Source organism: Meles meles, chromosome 6 (assembly GCF_922984935.1).
Source record: "Meles meles chromosome 6, mMelMel3.1 paternal haplotype, whole genome shotgun sequence".
Lineage (NCBI taxonomy): Eukaryota > Metazoa > Chordata > Mammalia > Carnivora > Mustelidae > Meles > Meles meles.
Window position 1 is genome coordinate 29,089,923 of NC_060071.1, and position 21,557 is coordinate 29,111,479.

At 42.0% G+C, this 21,557-nt stretch overlaps 1 protein-coding gene across 2 annotated transcripts in view; it reads right to left on the minus strand.

The window, feature by feature from the left end:
* Positions 1-21,557, minus strand: part of CYFIP1 (cytoplasmic FMR1 interacting protein 1) — a 124,692-nt gene that overhangs the window by 25,252 nt on the left and 77,883 nt on the right. The window contains exons 15-23 of one of the 2 annotated variants that reach the window (XM_046007190.1): positions 20,743-20,890; positions 19,341-19,494; positions 18,165-18,321; positions 16,863-16,959; positions 15,147-15,223; positions 14,934-15,042; positions 13,646-13,765; positions 11,325-11,524; positions 7,648-7,735 (exon numbers count right to left, since the gene is read on the minus strand). In XM_046007190.1, the coding sequence (XP_045863146.1) occupies positions 7,648-7,735; positions 11,325-11,524; positions 13,646-13,765; positions 14,934-15,042; positions 15,147-15,223; positions 16,863-16,959; positions 18,165-18,321; positions 19,341-19,494; positions 20,743-20,890 (1,150 nt within the window). Of the gene's footprint in view, positions 1-7,647; positions 7,736-11,324; positions 11,525-13,645; positions 13,766-14,933; positions 15,043-15,146; positions 15,224-16,862; positions 16,960-18,164; positions 18,322-19,340; positions 19,495-19,768; positions 19,917-20,742; positions 20,891-21,557 lie in introns of both variants that reach the window. The other variant, XM_046007191.1, reaches the window with a different exon arrangement.

Sequence of the window (21,557 nt, forward strand, 5' to 3'; positions counted from 1 at the left end):
GAGGAGGACCCTTAGCTTACCCCCATCTCATCTCCAAGATAATATCTATCTCCAAGTCAATAACTTGGAGAGTGATCTGAATCCTGTAAGAACAAACTCCATAATGACATACAGAGACGAAGCTACATCTGAAATATTAGGAAGACCAGAAAGGCAGAGGGAGGCTGCCCACAAGAGGAGGGAGCTGTGTGTCCAAAGAGGGCAAGGAAATAGGACCTTGCACCAGGAAGCTCACACAGGGAGGACTAATCTCCGTAACTTTTGGCTTTAAAACCAGAGGAGCTGCATCAAAATCAAAAGCAAGCCAACACCAGTCATATTATAGTTAAATTTGCAAAATATAGTGATAAAGAAAAAATCCTAAAAACAGCAAGACAAAGGAAGTCCCTAACTTACAAGGAAGACCCCATAAGGTTAGCAGCAAATCTCTTTGTAGAAATGTGGCAAACCAGAAGTGATAAATTCAATGTGCTGAGTAGGAAAAATCTGCAGCCAGGAATACTCTACCCAGTTAGGCTATCATTCAGAATAGACGGAGATGAAAGAGTTTCCCAGAAAACAAAAACTGAAGGAGTTCATGACCACTAATCCAGCCCTGAAAGAAATATTAAGAGAGATTCTGTGAGTGGAAGGAAAGACAAAAAAGCAACAAAGACTAGAAAGGAACACTAGAAAGGAACAGAAAAAATCCCCACAAACAATGACAAAACAAGTAAAAACAAGGTACTAAATACATATCTATAAATAATTACTCTGAATATAAATGGACTAAATGTCCTCGCCTCCACTGAGTGATGTTTGAAGCCAGCCTGACTATGGTCAGAACACTCAGCAGGGCAGCATTCTCCCCCACTCACAGCAAGGTCTGTGACATGTGGCACAAATAGACCTGGAAAGCGGAGTGGACATAGGCTCTAGGGATAAAGGCCTCTTCCTTTTAACCTCTCTAAATCCAGCCCTCCCTGACTTCAAAAACTGATACCTCGACTCACCAACTGCCAGAAACCTAGGAAAAACATCTTGGGTCTTCCTTTTCTCTCACCCTCCATCTTCAGGTCATAAGCAAGTCCCATCAAGTCCACTTCCAAAATATCCCCTGAACTTCTCATCACCTCTGTCAATGCCACTTAGTCCAAGGCACCACCTCCTGCTTGGACTAGGGTAACATCTCTCCACCAGCCATCATTCTCCATTTGCTTTCTGACGCCCCATCCCCCCAGCCCTAAGCTGCCTGCCATAAACCCCTACCCACCCCTATCTCATGACAGAGCCTTGGCCCTCAGGGCCCCCTGCAGGATTGGTTCCTCCTCAGCATCCAGACCTTGCCAGAGCAAGACCTCTCCAAAAACCAGCTCTGTCACAACATCCTAGGAGCACACTTTCTCATAAGGACATGCCCATCCTCCTACCCAGGTACATGCAAAGCATGTGGTACCACCCAAATGCAGAAAACAGAGATAGCATCAATTTCAGCTTGCAATTCCACATATCCTTGCAAAACACAGGTGGCTTCTATTTCTGCCAATGCTTATTTCCCCTTCACCCCAAATATATCCTCTACTTAACCCTCTGGCTTGTCCCACTAAGACATCTATCATTTTTTTCTTGGCTGACAGGTTGAAAACTTTAAATGGACACACTAGTTTGTAAAGTGTTGTTACGTTGTGATTAAGACAAGTGGGTGGCTAAAGGGAGATGACATCACAAGCCTGGAGAAGTTAGAGGAGAGAAGAAGAGTGAGCCAAGGACCTGTCTCTTCAAAGACCTGTCATAAGGGAAGACTGACATGTTGACACCCTCCTGAGAGCCACCACAAGGGACCTGAAGGTAGTCCTTTTATGTAATTATGTTAATAGGCTCATTTCTGCACCTTTGAGAAAAACGTGCAGAAAATACAGAGAAGATCTCAGTCCCTCAGAGCTTTAGAGCAGAATGAGCAGCAGCTGCTTAGCGCTAAAGGCTCAGAGGCCATAGGGCCTAGTGTCTATAGTTGGGAAAGGGGGCAAGCCCCCACTTTCCTACACAGCCCACAGGCTGGGCCGTGTGAAGACTGAGACCAAAACCAACAGTGGAGGGAGCAGCTTAAAATCCTAGTGAGAACAGTACAAACATATCACAGAGTTCAGAAAAGGAAAACCTTTCTCAGCCTCAGCTCTCCCACAGACAGCCACTGTTTAGCATTCCAATAATCTTTGCTCTGTATATATCTTTTTGTAATTAGGGTCATTCTATTTGGAGTTTGATTTAAGTTAATAAAATACAGATCCCACGAGATGTCACAAGACTTAAGTAAATATTTGTAATAAGCATATTGTATTCCACTGAACAATAAGATATTCTAATATTCTTGATGGTTAGTTAGGCTGCTTCCATATTTTTTATCACAGTGTTGTATGACCACCCCCATAACAGACCTTACTTTATACTTGTCTTATTCCTTAGCTATCCAACTTCCTACAAGTGGGAACATTAAAATTTTTAAAATTATTTTTAATATATAATGTATTATTTGTTTCAGGGGGACATGTCTGTGATTCATCTTATCTAATACACAGTGCTCACGATAACACATACCCTACCCAATGTCCATCACCCAATCACCCCAGCCCTCCCACCCCCCTCCACTCCAGCAACCTCAGTTTGTTTCCTGAGATTAGAAATCTCTTATGGTTCGTCTCCAGAGCTCTCTGGTTTCTTCTTCTTTCATTATTTTCCTCTCTTCCCATATAATCCTCTGCCTTGTTTCTCAAATTCTACATGGCAATGAGATCATATGATAATTATCTTTCTCTGATTCACTTATTTTGCTTAGACTAATACCATCTAGTTCTATCCACATCGCCATTGCAAATGACAAGATTTCATTTTTGATGACTGCATAATATTCCACTGTATGTACATGTGTATATATATATATACACACATACATACTTCATCTTCGTTATCCATTTATCTGCTGATGGACATCTGGCTCTTTCCATAGTTTCGCTATTATGGACACTGCTGCTATAAAACACTGGGGTAAGTACCCAGCAGTGCAATTGCTGGATCATAGGGTAGTTCTATTTTCAACTCTTTGAGGAATCTCCATACTGTTTTCCGGAGTGGCTGTGCCATCTTGCATTCCCACCAACAGTGTAGGAGGGCTCCCCTTTCTCTCCATCCTTGCCAACATCTGCTGTTTCCTAACTTGGTAATTTTAATCATTCTGCCTGGTGTGAGGTGGTATCTCATTGAGGTTATGATTTGTACTTCCCTAATGCCAAGTGATGTTGAGTACTTTTTCATGTGTCTGTTGGCCATTTGGATGTCTTCTTTGCCAAAATGTGTGTTCATGTCTTCTGCCCATTTCTTGACTGGATTATTTTTTCATTAGGTGTTGAGTTTGATAATTTCTTTATAGATTTTTTCCTTTATCTGATATGCCATTTGCAAATATCTTCTCTCATTCTATCAGTTGTCTTTTGGTTTTGTTGACTGTTTCCTTTGCTGTGCAGAAGCTTTTTATCTTGAAGAAGTCCCAATAGCTCATTTTTGCCCTTGTTTTCCTTGCCTTTGGCAATGTGTCTAGGAAGAAGTTGCTGCGGTTGAGGTTGAAAAGGTTGCTGCTTGTGCTCTCCTTTAAGATTTTGATGGATTCCTATCTCACATCAATTTTGAGGTTATTTTTGTGCATGGAGTAAGGAAATGGTCCAGTTCCATTCTTCTGCAAGTGGCTGTCCAATTTCCCCAACATCATTTGTTGAAGAGACCATCTTTTTTCCACTGGACATTCTTTACTGCTTTCTCGAAGAACAGTTGACCATAGAGTTGAGGGTCCATTTCTGGGTTTTCTAATCTGGGTTTTCTGATGTGTGTGTTTGTTTTTGAGCCATTACCATACTGTCTTAATGACTACAGCTTTGTAATAGAGCTTGAAGTCCGGAATTGTGATGCCACCAGCTTTGGTTTTCTTTTTCAACATTCCTCTGGCTACTCGAGGTCTTTCCTGGTTCCATATAAACTTTGGGGCTGTATGTTCCATTTCTGTGAAAAAAGTTTATGGCATTTTGATAGGGATTGCTTTGAATTTGTAGACTGCTCTATGTAGCACAAACATTTTCACAGTATTTGCTCTTCCAACCCATGAACATGGAATGTTTTTCCATTTCTTTGTGTCTTCCTCAATAACTTTCATGAGTATTCTATAATTTTCTGAGTGCAAATCCTTTGTCTCTTTGGTTAGATTTGTTCCTAAGTATCTTGATGCTTTTGGTGAAACTGTAAATGGGACCGACTCCTTAATTTCTTTTTCTTCTGTCTCATTGTTGATGTATAGAAATGCAACTGATTTCCGGCATTGATTTTATATCCTGCCATTTTACTGAATCCTTGTATGAGTTCTAACAGTTTGGGGTGGAGTCTTTTGGGTTTTCCACATGAAGTATCATATCATCTGCAAAGAGTGAAAGTTTGACTTCTCCTTTGCCAATTTGGATGCCTTTTGTTTCTTTTTGTTGCCTTTAACTTCTAGTACTATGTTGAACAGCAGTGGCGATGGTGTACAGTCTTGCTGAGTTCCTGACCTTAGGGGAAAAGCTCTCAGTTTTTACCCATTGAGAATGATATTCACTGTGGGTTGTTCATAAATGGTTTTTATGATATTGAGGTATGTACCCTCTATCCCTATACTGTGAAGTTTTAATCAATAAAGAATGCTGTACTTTGTCAAACGCTTTTTCTGTATCTACTGAGAGTATCAAATGGTTCTTGTCCTTTCTTTTATTAATGTAGTGTATCACATTGATTGATTTGTGGATACTGAACCAACCTTGCAGCCCAGGAATAAATCCCACTTGGTCGAGGTGAATAATCCTTTTAATGTACTGTTGGATCATACTGGCTAGTATTTTAGTGAGAATTTTTGCATCCATGTTCATCAGGGATATTGGTCTATAATTCTCCTTTTTGGTGGGGTCTTTGGTTTTGGGATCAAGGTAATGCTGGCCTCATAAAATGAGTTTGGAAGTTTTCCTTCCATTTCTACTTTTTTTTTTAAAAAGATTTTATTTATTTATTTGATAGACAGAGATTGCAACTAGTCAGAGAGGCAGGCAGGGAGAGAGGAGGAAGCAGGCTCCCTGCTGAGCAGAGAGCCCGATGCGGGGCTCGATCCCAGGACCCTAGGATCATGACCTGAGCTGAAGGCAGAGGCTTTAACCCACTGAGGCACCCAGGCGCCCCTCCATTTCTACTTTTTAGAACAGTTTCAGGAGAAGAGGTATTCATTCTTTTTTTAAATGTTTGGTAGAATTCCCCTGGGAAGCCAACTGGCCCTGGGCTCCTGTTTGTTGGAAGACTTTTGATTATTGCTTCAATTTCCTTGCTGATTATGGGTTTGTTGAGGTTTTCCATTTCTTTCTGATTCAGTTTTGGTAGTTTATACATCTCTACGAATGCATACATTTCTTCCGGATTGTCTAATTTCTTGTTATACAGTTGCTCATATGTTCTTATAATTGCTTGTATTTCTTCAGTGTTGGTTGTGATATCTCTTTCATTCATGATTTTATTTATTTAGGTCCTTTCTCTTTTCTTTTTGGTAAGTCTGGCCAGGGGTTTATCAATCTTATTAATTCTTTCAACGAACCAGCTCCTAGTTTTGTTTATCTGTTCTATTGTTCTTTTCATTTCTATTTCATTGATTTTGACTCTGATCTTTATTTCTCCTGCTGGGTTTCAGCTTCATTGGCTGTTCTTTCTCTAGTTCCTTTAGGCATAAAGTTAAGTTGTGTATTTGAGACTTTTTTTGTTTCTTGAGAAAGGCTTGTATTGCTATATAATTCCCTCTTAGGACTGCCTTTGCTGCATCCCAAGATTTTGAACAGTTATTTATATTTTCATTAATTTTTAAATTCTCCTTTGATTTCCTGGTTGATCCATTCATTTTTTAGTAAGATGCTCTTCAGGATCCATGTATTTGAGTTCTTTCCAACTTTCCTCTTGTGATTAAGTTCCAGTTTCAAAGAATTGTGGTCTGAAAATATGCAGGGAATGATCCCAATCTTTTGGTACCGGTTGAGACCTGATTTGTGATCTTGCATGTTAATATTTTGGAGAATGTCCCATATGCACTCAAGAACAATGTGTATTCTGCAGCTTTGGGATCGAAAGTTCTGAATATATCTGTGAAGTTTATCTGGTCCAGTGTGTCATTTAAAGCCCTTATTTCCTCGTTGATCTTGTGGTTAGATGATCTGTCCATTTCAGTGAGAGGGTGTTAAAGTCCCCTACTATTATTGTGTAATTGTTGATGTGCTTCTTTGATTTTGTTATTAATTGGCTTATATAACTGGCTGCTCCCATGTTAGAGGCATAAATATTTACAACTGTTAGATACTCTTGTTGGACAGACCCTTTAAGTATATTATAGCACCTTCCTCATCTCTTATTACAATGTTTGGCTTAAAATCTAATTTGTCTGATATAAGGATTGCCACCCCAGCTTTCTTTTGATGTCCATTAGCATGATAAATGGTTTTCACCCCCCCACATTAAATCTGGAGGTGTCTTTGGGTCTAAAATGAGTCTACTGCAGACAGCATAATGAAGGGTCTTGTTTTTTTATTCAATCTGATACTCTGTGTCCTTTGACTGGGGCATTTTAGCCCATTTATAATCAGGATAACTACTGAAACATAGGAATTTAGTGCCACTGTATTATCTGTAAGGTAACTGTTATTGTGTATTGTCTCTTGTTCCTTTCTGGTCTATGTTACTTTTGGGTTCTGACTTTGCTTAGAAAACCCCTTTCAATATTTTTTGCAGGGCTGGTTTGATGACTGCAAATTCTTTTAATTTTTGTTTGTCCTGGAAGCTTTTTATCTCTCCTTCTATCTTCAATGACAGCCTAGCTGGACAAAGTATTCTTGGCTGCATATTTTTCTTGTTTAGTACCTTGAGAATATTTAAATATTAGAAATATTTCAGAGGGTCCCCTAGAATCATACAGTCCCATGTGCACTCATTTTTCTTCAACTACTGGTGAGGCTAGATATCTATTTCTATTTTTTACTACATTTTTGGGAAATGCCTGCTCATCACTTGTTTCCTTTTCACTAGAGTGCTTTAAACATTAACAATACTATTCTTTAATAATACTCTTAACTTGTTGCAAATCCAGCAACCCTCAGCCTGGACATTTGTCTCACCTTACTAGACACACAGCAGGTGTTCTGTGACTTTTGTCTGCTTGCCTGTGGTTTCTGGATATCAATTCTCTTCTGCATGCTCCTTCCCACCTCACCCCTCCTTTTGTGGCATCACACCTGGACAAGATATTCTGGTCCCTCTATCACAGAAGAGCCTCTGAGCCTATTACACACCCTTTCCTTGTTTGATATTTTTAAACCTTTAACTATGCTGACAATCTCACTTATTTTAGGGCCAGGAATGAGGCCAGGCCTAGTCTGACACCCAACACATAGTCAGAGGGCTGTCCTGACACTACATTCCTTTTCAGGAAGTTGCTAATGGAAAAAGACAATAACATTTCAAACACGGCATGATATATTTAAATCATTAAAACTCACCTGATTTAAACTAAACTTGAAAATATGCTCCATTGTGAACTTAAAAAATCATTAACACAAACACAAAAGAACCTACTTTTGATCCATGCAAATACTGGGGTTGTGCATTAGGCTGTTTATCTCTTTGAAATTCTTGAGAAAATGGTAATACTGTCCGAACAAATCTAAACAAAAAGGATAAAAAGAAAAAAGAAAAGAAATTTAATGATAGTTCTTTAAAATTCAGAACTTTTCTGTTACCCATCAGTTACATCTTCTCCCAGTTAACTGATTTAATCATCACATAGGAAAATTCTAAGAAATCAAATACCATGAGATATAAACACTCCCACGTATAATGCAAGTATCCAGAGTTCATCAAAAGAGTAAGAACCCCGGGGTCGTTCCACTATGTAAGCAGTCTCCAAACTCCAGGAGACAATCTGGTTTATTGGCACCAGACCATTTCATGCCCAATGCAGTCCTTTGACAAGTGATAATGACCAAGCACTCAGGTGTTGTTGGGCATCTGGCCACACTGGTTCACTCCCATTCATCACTCCCATGAATGGGAGTGGGAAGGCAGATACAGCCAGTCATGTCCAGTTACTCAAATCACTAGTTACAAGCTAGCAGGAAGAATGAGCAACCTAAGTGCTTATAACCACACTCACAGAACCATGAGACTGTGGCCTAATAAAGGATTGGGAGACACTGAAAATCAAATGCTTGGATTTTAAAGCAAACCTGTCAAATTTGGCTGACTTTAAAATCAGAAGGGTTCATTTAAACATATGAAACTTTTTTTTTTAAAGATTTTACTTATTCATTTGACAGAGAGAGCAAAAGTAGGGAGGAGGGGCAGAAGAAGTATGCTTCCTACGGAGCAAGGAGCCCGATGTGGGTCTTGATCCCAGAACCCCAGGATCATGACATGAGCAGAAGGCAGATAGATACTTAACTGACTGAGCCACCCTGGTGCCCCTAAAATACAAAACTTTTATAAAGAAGCATCGTTAAGAAAAATATATGGATTTGCTAATTATTAAATTCAAAGAACCTAATTGACATATATTACACTTTAATAAATAAAAATGGGCCTAACTGGCAAAATATCACCAGTGCATGAAATGAACATGAACATCTGAGGGGAGGCCAGTGGCCTGTAGCAACAAGTGTCTGGATTTTGTTGTTATCCTTTAAAGTGCTGAGTTATTTTGGGCAGACTGTTGAACTGCTTTCAAGTCAGCTGGAACCTTTCATAATTAGGGTGGCACAGTAGTCAGCACCTGAGGAATAGTATGAAGGGAGGGCCTCTGGCAATTCTGTGAATGTGTGGGTACTCAAGGAAGTTTCCCCATTCTTGCCGGTAGGGCATCAAATGCTCCTAACTCTATGTCAGCTCTGGGAATTATTTGGCTCACAGCTCCCAAAAAGTTGCTCTTTGACTATCCTTGTGGAGTTCCACCCAATGCACACACAGTTTAATATTCAAGCAAAGAATAAAGGGCCCCTAACATGGCCTCAGGAGCTATTTCACTATGTAGCTCTCTCCTCTGTAGATCTGTACTGTACTGTAGATCTGTAGATCTGCCATGCAAATCCCAGCTGCTCCAGCTTCCTCAGTTTTGAATCTGCCTCCTCCACCAAACAAGACTTCCAAGCTGTATTTGGGATATCCCCCTTCATAATGAGGCCCAGAAAGTGCTTCCAGGCAGAAAGCAGGGAAGTCAAAGGGCTCACGTCTTTTTTTCCTTTCCCTCAAGGAAATGTAAAGTCTGAGAACAGTGGTTTGTCTAATTTTTCACTTGTTTAAGGCAAAAGGGTAATTCCAAACCCTGTTACTCCATTATTCCAAACAACTTTTAAACACCATATATATGTGTATGTATGTATGTGTGTGTGTGTGTGTATATATATATATATATGCACATATATGTTCTCAATGTAAAGACAAAAACACTGGAAACAAATATTGAATTCCAGTTAGTAGGCTTGTGTTTCATGGTAGGAAGGATCAGTAATTTTGAAACTATTTTCTGCATTTTCTAGAACTGAGCAAGTGAGTTAGTTAATACACCAAGAATAATGAAACAGGATTCTCAGTGTAGAAGGGAGTTACAAAAATGGAAAGGGAGGGAGAAAACAAGAATAAGACCCTCCAGGGCTGAACTGGAACTGAAGATACCAGTGTGGATTCGTAGATAAAATATGTAGACAGCTACAGAGAAGCCGTGCATACATGGGTTTGTACCCCAGAAAGATGATTTGGAGTCTTAATTACCAGTACCTCAGAATGTGATCTTATTCAGAAACAGGGACATTGCAGATGTAATTAGTTAAGATGAGGTCATACTGAGGTACAGCAGGCCCTTAATGAGTCTATATGACTCATGTCCTTCTAAGAGGAGAGACACACACAGGGAAAACACCACATGTCTAAAGAGGTAGAGACTGGAATGATACAGCTACACACTAAGGAAGGCCAAGAATTGCTGGCCACCACCTGAAGCTGGGAAGAGGCAAGAGAAGATTCTACCCAGAGTCTCAGAGGAAGCAGCATAGCCATGCTGACACACTGATTTTGGACATCTAGCCTCCAGAACTATGAGAAAAGAAATTTTTGTTTGAAGCCCCATGGTTTGTGATAATTTGTTAGAGAACCCTAACATGGTACATAGTCAGGAACTTCCTAGCTCTGAACATCAAAAGGGTCTAGAAACAATGACATCCCACTAACAATGATCATACCTCTTACTTTTTAATATTAAGCCTAGTTCTAAAATATTCTCCACTAGAAGGAATTCTGTGGAAGTGACAAGTTGCAATGATAGGGCCTTAGAAGTACAAGATAAACATGGAACTTCTTGAGGTACAAGAAGTGCTTCAAAATGATGGGGATAAGGGCGCCTGGGTGGCTCCGTGGGTTAAAGCCTCTGCCTTCGGCTTAGGTCATGATCTCAGGGTCCTGGGATTGGGCCCCCTATCGGGCTCTCTGCTCAGCAGGGAGCCTGCTTCCCCCTCTCTCTCTGCCTGCCTCTCTTCCTACTCGTGATCTCTGTCTGTAAATAAATAAAATCTTTAAAAAAAATTGATGGGGATAGCTAAAAGGACACAGAAATGACAATGGTTTTTAAAAAGCAGTCATAACACACACAGGCACATACACACGTACACACACATCCCTAGCATGTGCTCAAGGGGAACAGAAGCTAAGGGCACATGGAACAAACCTCAAATAGGTGGCTACCCAGTGCACAGAGGCCAAGACAGGGCTGTTCCAAGATTTGGACCGTATCATGAGGCTGAACCACATGAAACCGTTGCTGTCAACCATGCCACTCACCTCACTGGCCACTGTGTTGTTCAACATAGTAGCAAAGCATAGGTGGGTGAGAGGGTGGCTAACTGACAGATCTTTATATACCCCAACATCCCAGAATGGGTGAAAAACAGAGTCAGTGACTACTTCCCAACATCAGGTACAGAACCTGTAACTGCTGTCCACATGCACCTTGAGATCAAGCCCTGAGCTACAAGCAAGTGCCCCAGACGGGAACCCCAGCCTCCTGTGCTGTCTCCACATGGAAAGCTGTAAGACATGCCCAGGACTACCCTTGTAAAAAGAGGAGACTGGAAGGGCCTGAATACATGGACATGAGAAATGATAGGGAACAGCTGAGGGGACAGCAACCTAGTGAATAGCGTAGAGGCCCTGAGATCATCCCATTTAGGAACCCTTTAGCAAGGACATCCATGAGGTGGCATGCTCACCGATTGGTGGAGCCATTGTAGCAGTAGTTGGGCAAGAAGTCATAGTTGAGCTCCCAGAAGACATGGAGGGTGATTCTCCCATAGGGTGCGGACACATTGTGGTTGGCCTCTCGGAACATGGCGTCAAAGCTGTCCAGTGTCAGGTACCTGCTTAGCAGCTTGTGGGTCATGCGGTTAATTTCCAAAAGGCCATCCAACTCCTACAGGACCACAAAGTCGGGGTGTGAGGAGAGAAATGGGCCCAGCACAGTGGCCTTGATTCCCCACATGGGCAGTGCCACGGCTGGGGGCAGAGCAGAATGGGCAGAAGACAGCAGGACACACGGAGGTGAGGCTGGTGAGCGAGGAGAAGAATACACACAGTGGGGGTCTAGTAGCCCACAGGAGCTTGCTTCTTACACCTAAATTCATTATGTCCTCTCCACTGCCTCGAAATACACCTTTTTACTGTGGTCACACCCACAGAGTCATCATTCTTTCTCCACTGATGTCACTTCTGCATTGCTCCCACTGGCCTCCAACCACCCACAGGGTACAGATCACTGGGATGTGTCCACCCCCACCCTTGCTGGAGCACTGAGTCCTCAGGCATTAGCCTGAGTCAGCCTAACGTGCCTGGAATTATTCAAAAGCACAGCTGTGTAGCCGAGTCAGCCAGCACATTCACAGATGGCCTTCCAAGCTTCCCGAGTTTGCTCATAAGCACGCCTAGGTCTGTATTATCCACTCCAGCAGCCATGGGCCACAGATGGCAATGAGAATGCGGTTGGTTCAAACGGAGGTACACTGTGCATGTGAGTTACACACTAGATTTAAAAAATCAAGTATGAAGACAAAGAATGTAAAATATCCATTCAATAATATTTTAATTCTGTGGAAGAATATGAGGAGCACAGCTCATCCTATGTGGAGATGCTCGAACCTGAGTTTGTCGTGCCCACTGCTCACTGAAGCCTCTCTGGGTCTACCCAGAACTGCATCTCTAGAAATGAACAATCTTTCCTGAGTTCTTGCATCTTCACTACCATTTGCCTGCAGGCTTCATTCCTGGGAAATCTATTTGGCTTTGCATGAAATCCTTAATTCATACTTCCTTTCCTTGGCTTTCCGCAGGAATTGCTAGGGGCAAAGCCCTGTGGACAAATTTTCTTTGTCTGATCACTCTGCTCAGATATCCAGAGGATTTTTTCTTTTCCTTTAAAGTCTAATACTTTTACTGCACTATTTCTTAGTGTTGGCCACTTTGAGTCCGTTTTCCCAGGCACATGCCATAAGCTTTTAATATGTATTTTACAGCATGTCTTAATTTTGTTAATAAATTTTTTTCATTCAAATTTTAGGTAGTTAACATACAGTACAATATTGGTTTCTGGAGTAGAATTCAGTGATTCATCACCAACATTCAACGCCCAGTGCTCATCCAAACAAGGGCCCTCTTTAATACCCAACACCCACCTAGCCCAACCCCAACCACCTCCCTCCGTTAACCCTCAGTTTGTTCTCTATCGTTGAGGCTCTTATGGTTTGTTTCCCTCTCTCCTTTTTTCTTTCGCCCTTTCCCATATGTTCATCTGTTTTCTGCTTTAAATTCCACATAGGAGTGAGACCATATGGCATTTGTCTTTCTCTGAGTTACTTCACTTAGCATAATATACTCTAGCTCCATCCACATCGCTGCAAATGACATGATTTCCTATTTCTTTGATTGCTGAGTAACATTCCATTGTGTATACAGACCACATCTTCTTTATCCACATTCATCAGTCAATGGACATTTGAGCTCTCTCCACAGTTTGGCTATTGTTGATAATAGCACAAGTCTTAAATTCTATCAATGTTTTCTTGAAATACAACTTTTAATATTTATTCCATCCTGTTGCTTTGGTTTTTCTTTATAATATAATATGTTCCCTATATGTATGTGAGATCTTCATTATTATTATTATATTATTATTATTTATTATGTACAATATAGAACATATATATTACATATTATATTATTATTATTATATCTTCTGTACCATTTTCTTTCAAATACTTTTTCTGTGATCACTTCTTTTTGATTTTTAAATTTTTCTTTCATTCTCTTGCCATAGTTACATGTAACTTACTCAGGGTTAGGATTACTTGTTCTTTGAAGTCAATTTAGAATTGTAACTACTAAGAGCAGACACTAAAAGAGCGATTGGATAGGCCACGCTTGTTCAGTGCATACCTTTTGATTCCTATGCAAAAACTAAGGACAAAATTAAAATTAGCTCCAATCCTTGTAACTAGTTTTCCACAAATCTGCTGAACCGGACAAAAGGGAGAGCACTTACAACTATTGATGTCAAATCTTCACTTTCAAATCGTCCAATAGCCAGTTCCAGAGACTTATACATGGCTGCTGAGACACGCTGAGTAATCAGGCGATTAAGGTCAATGGATCTTCCTAGGAGCTGGAAGATGGAAAAAGGAAAAAAAAAAAAAAAAACACTAACAATAAAAAACAAACAAGGGCACCTGGGTGGCTCAGTTGTTTAAGTGTCTGCCTTCGGCCCAGGTCACAATCCCAGAGTTCTGGGATCGAGTCCCATGTTGGGCTCCCTGCTCACAGGGAGTTTGCTCCTCTGTCCCTCTCCTTGCTCCTGCTCTTTCTCTCAAACAAATAAATAAAATTTTTAAAAAACCCCAAGAGACAAAAATGTATATATTCTCTCAGAATTCAATTCTAAGAGAAAGAGCAAACAAACAATATACAAAATGTAAACATTTTAGATCAAATGACATATACAGATATCATGATCAAATACCCTACCTTCCTGGCGCTGAAATTCTGCATGTCAAAACCATAAAGGACTTTTGTATTATCATCCTTTGCATTGAACTTACACTTATGTCATGGACAGAAACCCTAAGTTTCACCAAACACCCTGAAGACCCTGGGTTTGCAGTGAGGACACCCTCATGCTGCTGTTCAGGACCATCTGCCAGCATGCAGCAGCCTGAGCTTGCGGAACCTCCACAGTGGTACAATGAGTAGGAGAAAATTATTCCTATTTCAGAGTCCTAACAATGTATCTATGCCTCAATATCATTTCAGTAACAAAAGTATGGACAAAATCCTGCTGCAAATGTCTCAAAATGTGAATGGTGATTATCTGCAGAATTAAATGGAATTTTCCCTACAGTTTTTTTGTACTTTCCCAATTTATGATACATATACACACACATATTTGTAAGGAAACAAAAAATAAGAACTGTATTTTTTGTTCTTTGTGCTGGCCAAGAAAAAGCTCCTTTTCAACACGCAGCTGACAAATGTTTCTCACCTTCATTCTTTTTTAAAAAGTTCTAACTTTTGGGCTCTTGGAGAGGACCCAAGCCCTCTGGGGCCATGCCTTCCCCCTGGGAGCCAGAGCAGAGCAGGGTGCAGAGTGCTGCAAGCCTTCCCTTGGGTTTCAGGGTATCCAAAAGAAACTGTCTTTAAAATCTCCATACTTTATAAGGATGTAGCTGCAGTCACAGAAATACTGACATCTAGTAAAACTCATTGAGCTCTAAGAAAACCTCACCATTCCAATGCCAGCTCCACCCCCAACCATGACCCAGAAAAGTCTGACTCACCTGCACATGCCTCTGCTTAAGCAGGGTCTCATAGCGGTTAGACGGTGGGAGATGGATTGTTGCCCCCTGATTCTTGCATTCTGATCGTAAACGTTTATCAAGAAGCAAACTAGTATGGAAGAAAAGACATTTCTCATATTCTGTGAATTTTAATGGAAATGTCAGATCAAGTTACCCTAGATTTCATGTCCAAATCATAAACTATATACTCACCTTCCTGCCATAACCTTATAATATGCAAATATCTGGTCTGCCAGCTTATAAACAAATTGGTCAAAGCACAGATTCACCTGAAGAAAAAGAAAGCATATATTAGAGTTTTATTTCCTAAAGATCAAACAAGATAACTTAAAAAAAAACAAAAAACAAAACTTTTGATCCAGCAAATTCCATTTCTAGGTATTTAACCAGAAACACTGAAAATACTAACTTGAAAAGATATATGCACCCCCATGTTTATAGCACTATTTACAGTAGTCAAGACATAGAAGCAGCCTAAGTGTCCACTGATGGATGAACATATACAGAATTGTCTCTCTCTCTCTCTCTCTCTGTGTCTCTCTCTCTCACACACACACACACACAGGAATGCTCTTCAGTCATAAAAAAGGAAATCCTGCCATTTGCAACTGTATGGATGAACCCTGAGAATATTACATTCATTGAACTAAGTCAGACAAAGACAAATACTGTACAATCTCAATTATATGTGGAATCTTAAAAACAAACAAACAAACAAACGAATGAATGCATAGAGAACAGACTGGTGGTTCCAGAGGTAGAGATGAGCAAAATGGGTAAAAGTGGTCAAAAGGTACAAACTTCCAGTTATAAAGTGAGTAAGTTCTGGGAATATAAAGTTAAAAGCAAAATTTTTGTTAAGGCAACTAACAAAGGCTCTTTTATTAGAAAAGAAAAACAAGAAACAATCTCATTGTCCAAAAATAACAGATTAAATATATCACAGTGTGGCCAGGAGTGACCACTACACAGCCACTGAAAATTGTATCAGAACATCTCTTACTAATGAGAAAAATGCTCCCTGTCTCTTAAAGGCAAAGGAATATGAAAAAGTCTCCCTTCATCATGTGTTCCCACTGGCTAATGTGCACTGGATTTGGGTTCTGCTCCTGCCACCAGGCTGTGTATCCCAGGAACTGCTTGTGGCCTCCCCTGGAACACGGCTGGCTGCTCTGGGCACTGAGGTCAGGGAGGAGACATAGGATGGTTACAGCCTTGTGACTCCACCCCCAAAACTGAATTTTCCCTTGCAAATGGAGTTAGCCTCTCCATGCAGAACTCTGATAAGGATACCACGTGCTCAAAGGGAAACCAACCCCAGGACCTGCAAGTCTCTGCTATATGCCCACCCTACATGGCCCAGGAGCCTATGACATCTCCCCGAAGAAGCACTTTCTAGTATCTCTGTGAGGAGGCAGAGAGGGACATCTAGATGCACGGTGCAATTTGTTGAGGTTAAATGCTCTTAAATCTTAAGGTACAAAATAAGATTTATCTCCTTAGCTGCATAGTAATTCCACTTGTAGGAATTTGTCCTCAAAAAAGAACTGAACACAGCTAAAAAATTAGGTGCAAGAAAGTTCTTCAAAGCATTACTTACAATACACAAAAATAAAAAGCTAAAATGAAAGAAATAAAATAGGGGTTGGTTTAAACTGTGTTCATCAAAGAAGACAGGTGAGGATACACAGGTGCTTATGGCATGTAGTCAAGTATTATGTTGCAAGACCCCAATAACACAAGTGTAGATGCAGAAAGAAAAGTACAGATAGAAGGGTTTACTCCAAAATGTTTTTTCAGAAGTTCATTCTATTGTTTAAATCTCCTTGTATTATAAAGAAAATTTGCTTCCTTTAATACTCAGAGAAAAGGGAAATTAAAGTTTGTTAAAAGTGTCTGCGCCTTCACCTCTGCCTCAATTTCGTCGTAGAGAAACTGCTTGTTGAACCTGGTGAGGGCATAGTGTGCGCTGTCATTGTACAGGTCCAAGGAGTAGAGGACGTACCTGCAGAGGGGGCAAATGGTCAGCCCAGCCTTCAATATAGGGCCTCTCAGCTCTCACATCCCACACTCCAGATGAAATTTTACATTTGTTGCTGACCTCTCACATGAGGAAAACAATCTTTTACTTCGGACACCAAATGGGGTTCCTATCAAGGACCCTAACGGACCAAGGCAGATGATCCCACAGATGGGATGCATTTACTTAGGCCATGCCCACACCCCTGGAAGGACCAGAAGAGCCTCCTGTAATGGCATCTTCTCACTTATGCATGTTTCAAAAACTTTCACCACAGAATACAGTATTTTTTATAACCACAAAAACAAGTTATTTTCTTATTTCTAAGAATAAACTGTCGAACTTAATAAGAAAAACATATGAAGATCCTGGGTCCAGAGCTGACCACCATCATGTCCAGCATGGCCAAAAGCCCCTCTCCCCTACCCTAGCCCCGTATCTGGACAAAAGGCAGCAGCCAGTAGTCTCCAGTAGTAAGGACCCTCTGAGGGCGCAAGACCACTTCCACTTCACAGCAGGAAGGCTGTGTAAGAAGTGGGGCCAACCTCAACTCCAAAGATACAACACAGAGGCATGCCAAGGCCTTTGTGTTAGATCTCCATGTTCCTCCTCCCCTCTCTGGTACTGCTGAATGGATGTTACGGCCACTCCAGAGAAAGTAGAAGGCCATCCTCCTGACCACTTAAGAACTGACGTGCACGGGAAAAGACGAGGTGCTATACATTTGCTCTGTGTGCCGAAAAACCTGCTAGGTCAGTTCCCAGTCTGTTCACAAGACATCTCCCTTTCCTATTACTTTACCTTCGTGGAACCTCCTATTTTGAAAGTCTCCAACCCCGTACCCTGGCCTTGAGCCCTGACCTCAAAAGAAAGCCATTCAATTAACACTTTCTCTCCCAAATTCATCTGGCTCAGAGGCTGTGCCACATGATAGGCCAGGCCACCTCAACTCTTGTTGACAGGGTCTCACCTGACATGGTGGGACTTACTGACTCTTGCTGCCTAAGTTCTTGATTTTAGTCTAAAGCAAGAAGCCCGTTACCTGTATTAATCTCTGAAGTCTTACCCCAAGTATGACAACTTCAAATAAAGTGCTGAAAACAGCCCAGCCCCCTCCTCTGCCAGCTCCCAAATGCCACCAAGGACCCTGGTCATCACAAAGACCTAAGACATTCCCAGAGGGTACTCACTCCATCATTGACGCCTCCTTGGTCTCCAGGATGTGGTCCGTCAGGATCCAGGGCATGGACATCTCAATGGGGAACTGGATCCTCCTGCCCATTGTCAGTTCCAGAAAGAACTCTCGGAACCACAACTGTGAAAGGTCACAGCACTGCTGGAGTGTTTCTTGAAGGATTCAAATGATACCATGTTAATCTTCTGCAAGCAGAAGGAAGTCGGCAGGATGATCTAGGACAAGGAGTGGCATGTGCAAGGTGCCGGCTCCTTCAATCTCAGCCCTGAGCCATGCAGGAGTAGATGTGAGCAGGGAGGGGTGACACAGCATCTCAGACTAGAGATGAGACAACCATGATGTGGCTGCAAGCAAAGCCACCCTAGACTGTGCACATTCTCGGTCATAAAAAGAGCAGAGTCAGCATCTGGCCCCTGCTGTCCGGCATGGACACCACCACCCAACGATGGGAACTTGTCAACCCTGTGAGCTTCTCTGAGGGACTGGGAGGGGAGGAAAATGTCCTTTTTAAAAGGAGAAATAAAAACCACATTATTTTATTTTACTTAGGATAAAGATACAGCATTACGTGCATATTCAGTACAAGTTTATCTAATGTAAAATAGAAACAAATAAAAAAAATGTGTCCATCATTTGACAAGTGAACAACAAAAGCTTTGGTCTTTACTCCAAACCTGCAGCACTCACAGCCAAGATAGAGGCTTCCTGCTCTGAGCAAGCTGCTGCATGCAGCACCAGAGTAAACATGGACTCCACAATGACAAAGGATATCCACCCAGCGTCCTGCTCAATGTGACTGCCACCTTCCACACGTCACTATTCATGGAGACTGTTTCTGATATTTACCACTATTTTGTTCTCAAGCCAGGTGACAGATTACATTCATCTGTGCTTCTGACCTCGTATGGGTTACAAAGACCACATTCAAGTCACAGAGCCAGCCACAGGCTCGTGGCCCTCATTCTTCTAAGGGCTATGCCACATGGAGGGGACCCCTGGCTGGCTGTGCATTTAAAGCGACAGGTGAGAGAATATCATGAAGGTTACAACACAGGTCACCGCCTGGGTGTGTGCGGGGACCACAGCAGGGGAAGGTCAGCAGAAGCATTCTAGACGGTGTTAGCAGTGTTAGAACATGCTGGGCCAGATGCTGGTCAGCAGTATCTCTTACCACTGAAATTTATCAAGTGAGTATAGAAGAATGACTCTCGATGAAATTTTTCTATGTCCAATATGGTGGGCCCCTCAAGGCTACTTCTCAAGGTTTTCTTGGAACCACTTTTGTCTGCAATGAGGGACTCTAGCATGGTTCTCACCATGTAAAGCTGCATTATCCAAGGAAACATTTGTGGGGGAGAAAATATACATGGTACAATTAGTTACACCAAATTTAGATAAACCACAAGAGGAAGACTACTCCACTATGCCCTGACCAGAGCCGGGCTGGAGTGGTAAGCCTACCACTACATCAGCCCCTAAAAGGGGGTCTGGGCACTCATCTAAGTGCCCAAGTTGGTGCTGCTTGGGAGAAAGAATTTGTAGCAGAGCAGTTCACCTCTGTGCCATAAACATAAACAAGAAAAACAAATGATGTCTTACCACCAAAGGTTAAAAGAGGCGGATAGGTGTAGGACTGCCTCAGAAACGCGTTTACCACATGCAAGAGTCTTTCCATGCCCAAAGACTTGAGCTGCCTCAGCAGCTCGGCAGAGCTCAAGGACTCCGCCATGGTGCGCACCAGGTAGAGCTAGACACGGACAGATGAGGGGGAGAGGTGGGAGAGAGCCGTTAGTCACAGGACACACACAACATGGTATGGGGAGATACACATGGGAACAGAGGGTGGGGAGGCTGCATGCACATTGGACAGACCCAGGACAAGCATCCTCCTTAACTGGGCCAAATGCCTTCCTCCCAGATATTTGAGAGGTTTCATATAAAGCCAGCAATATGCTTTGCTGGTAGTTCTCTGCAAGGCTGGCAGAAGAGATTATAAAAGCCCCCAAAAGAAGAACAATGAGTAAGAAGTACTTGGCCCCAAAATGGGAAGAAAAAAACAGAAGGACGTTTTAAATCAGGTGTGAGAGTCAGAAGAAAGCTGCTTTTGGGGGTCAGGAGGCTGAGCATGCCAGAAGAGAAAACAGCAGTGGTGGCTTAAGACCAGGGACACAATAAAGCTACATTCTTAAATTTCTAAAAGTTTTATCTTCAGAAACAATCATTTTTAGTCCCAACATAGAAAGTATAACCATATATTTAAACACCCACCAGGAAACACAGCGTAAATATGGACACATAGACTTTCACCCACATTTTGGCAATGGGAGCTGATGCAGTCAAATTAAATTCTGTGTGCAAATGATCAAATCCGAGAATCACAAGACTATCTTGGCTAATGCTCCAGATTCACATGGGCAGGGAACAGAGGAGCAGAAAAGGCACAGGCAGTACTTGATCATCTTGAGCAGACAGTGGTTATGTCATTTTACTCCTGACCTTGCTTATCAACCCTCGGCTCAGGGTTAGCCCACTCAGGGGAACAGATGGAGCAGGGAAGCAGGGAGGATGAGAACCTGAGTGCTGGAGGGTCCTACAGCGCGCCGGGGCACTTTGATGTCAAAGCCGCTCTTGGGGTCCTTCTCGCCTCGCAGGGCTGGGTCGTTGAAGGGCTCATGCCCCGTCTCCCAGTCACACACGGTCTTCCTGATGGCCTGCAGGACACTAAACAGTCCCATCAAGTCATCAGTGAGGCACAGAGTGCTGACACCCTCACCACTTTAAAAATCACAGCATTGCCTCACCTAACACATAGCTCTCAGGACAGCCAACTCTCACACGTGATTTCCTCTGAGGGCTGCGGGGGACATGGTAATGGACCAATTTAAAGTGAAACTTTGAATAGATCATTTTCTGGGGGATATTACTAGCCCCAAAAGATCTGACTTAGCTGCAGTTTGCATCTATTAACCTGAAAGTGATGTTTTATTTCCTGAACATAGAGTCATGCAAAAGGTGGCAGGAGACAAACCACAAATATCCACCCAGGGAGCTGAAACTCAACTTCCTCTGGATGATTCCCTGATTTCTAACAGGAACATGTCACCAATACAACTGTACAGTCTGGGTCTATGTCTCAGACACATTTGGAACACGTTCCCATTCCCACCAGGGCTCTATCATATGGAGAGGCGCCCAATCCCCACCACAAGCAGGGGTAAATGTACCCATGTGCCTATCCTGTCACCTCGTGGGGAAAGCTCTGGCTAAAACCTGAGTTACTCTTAGACTACACTTCACATTTCCCATGTGGTAAGCCTCCCATTATGGCAAACATGAGCAAAATAGGAAGACTAACAGTATCAAATTTTATTACTGCAAAAAGTCATAA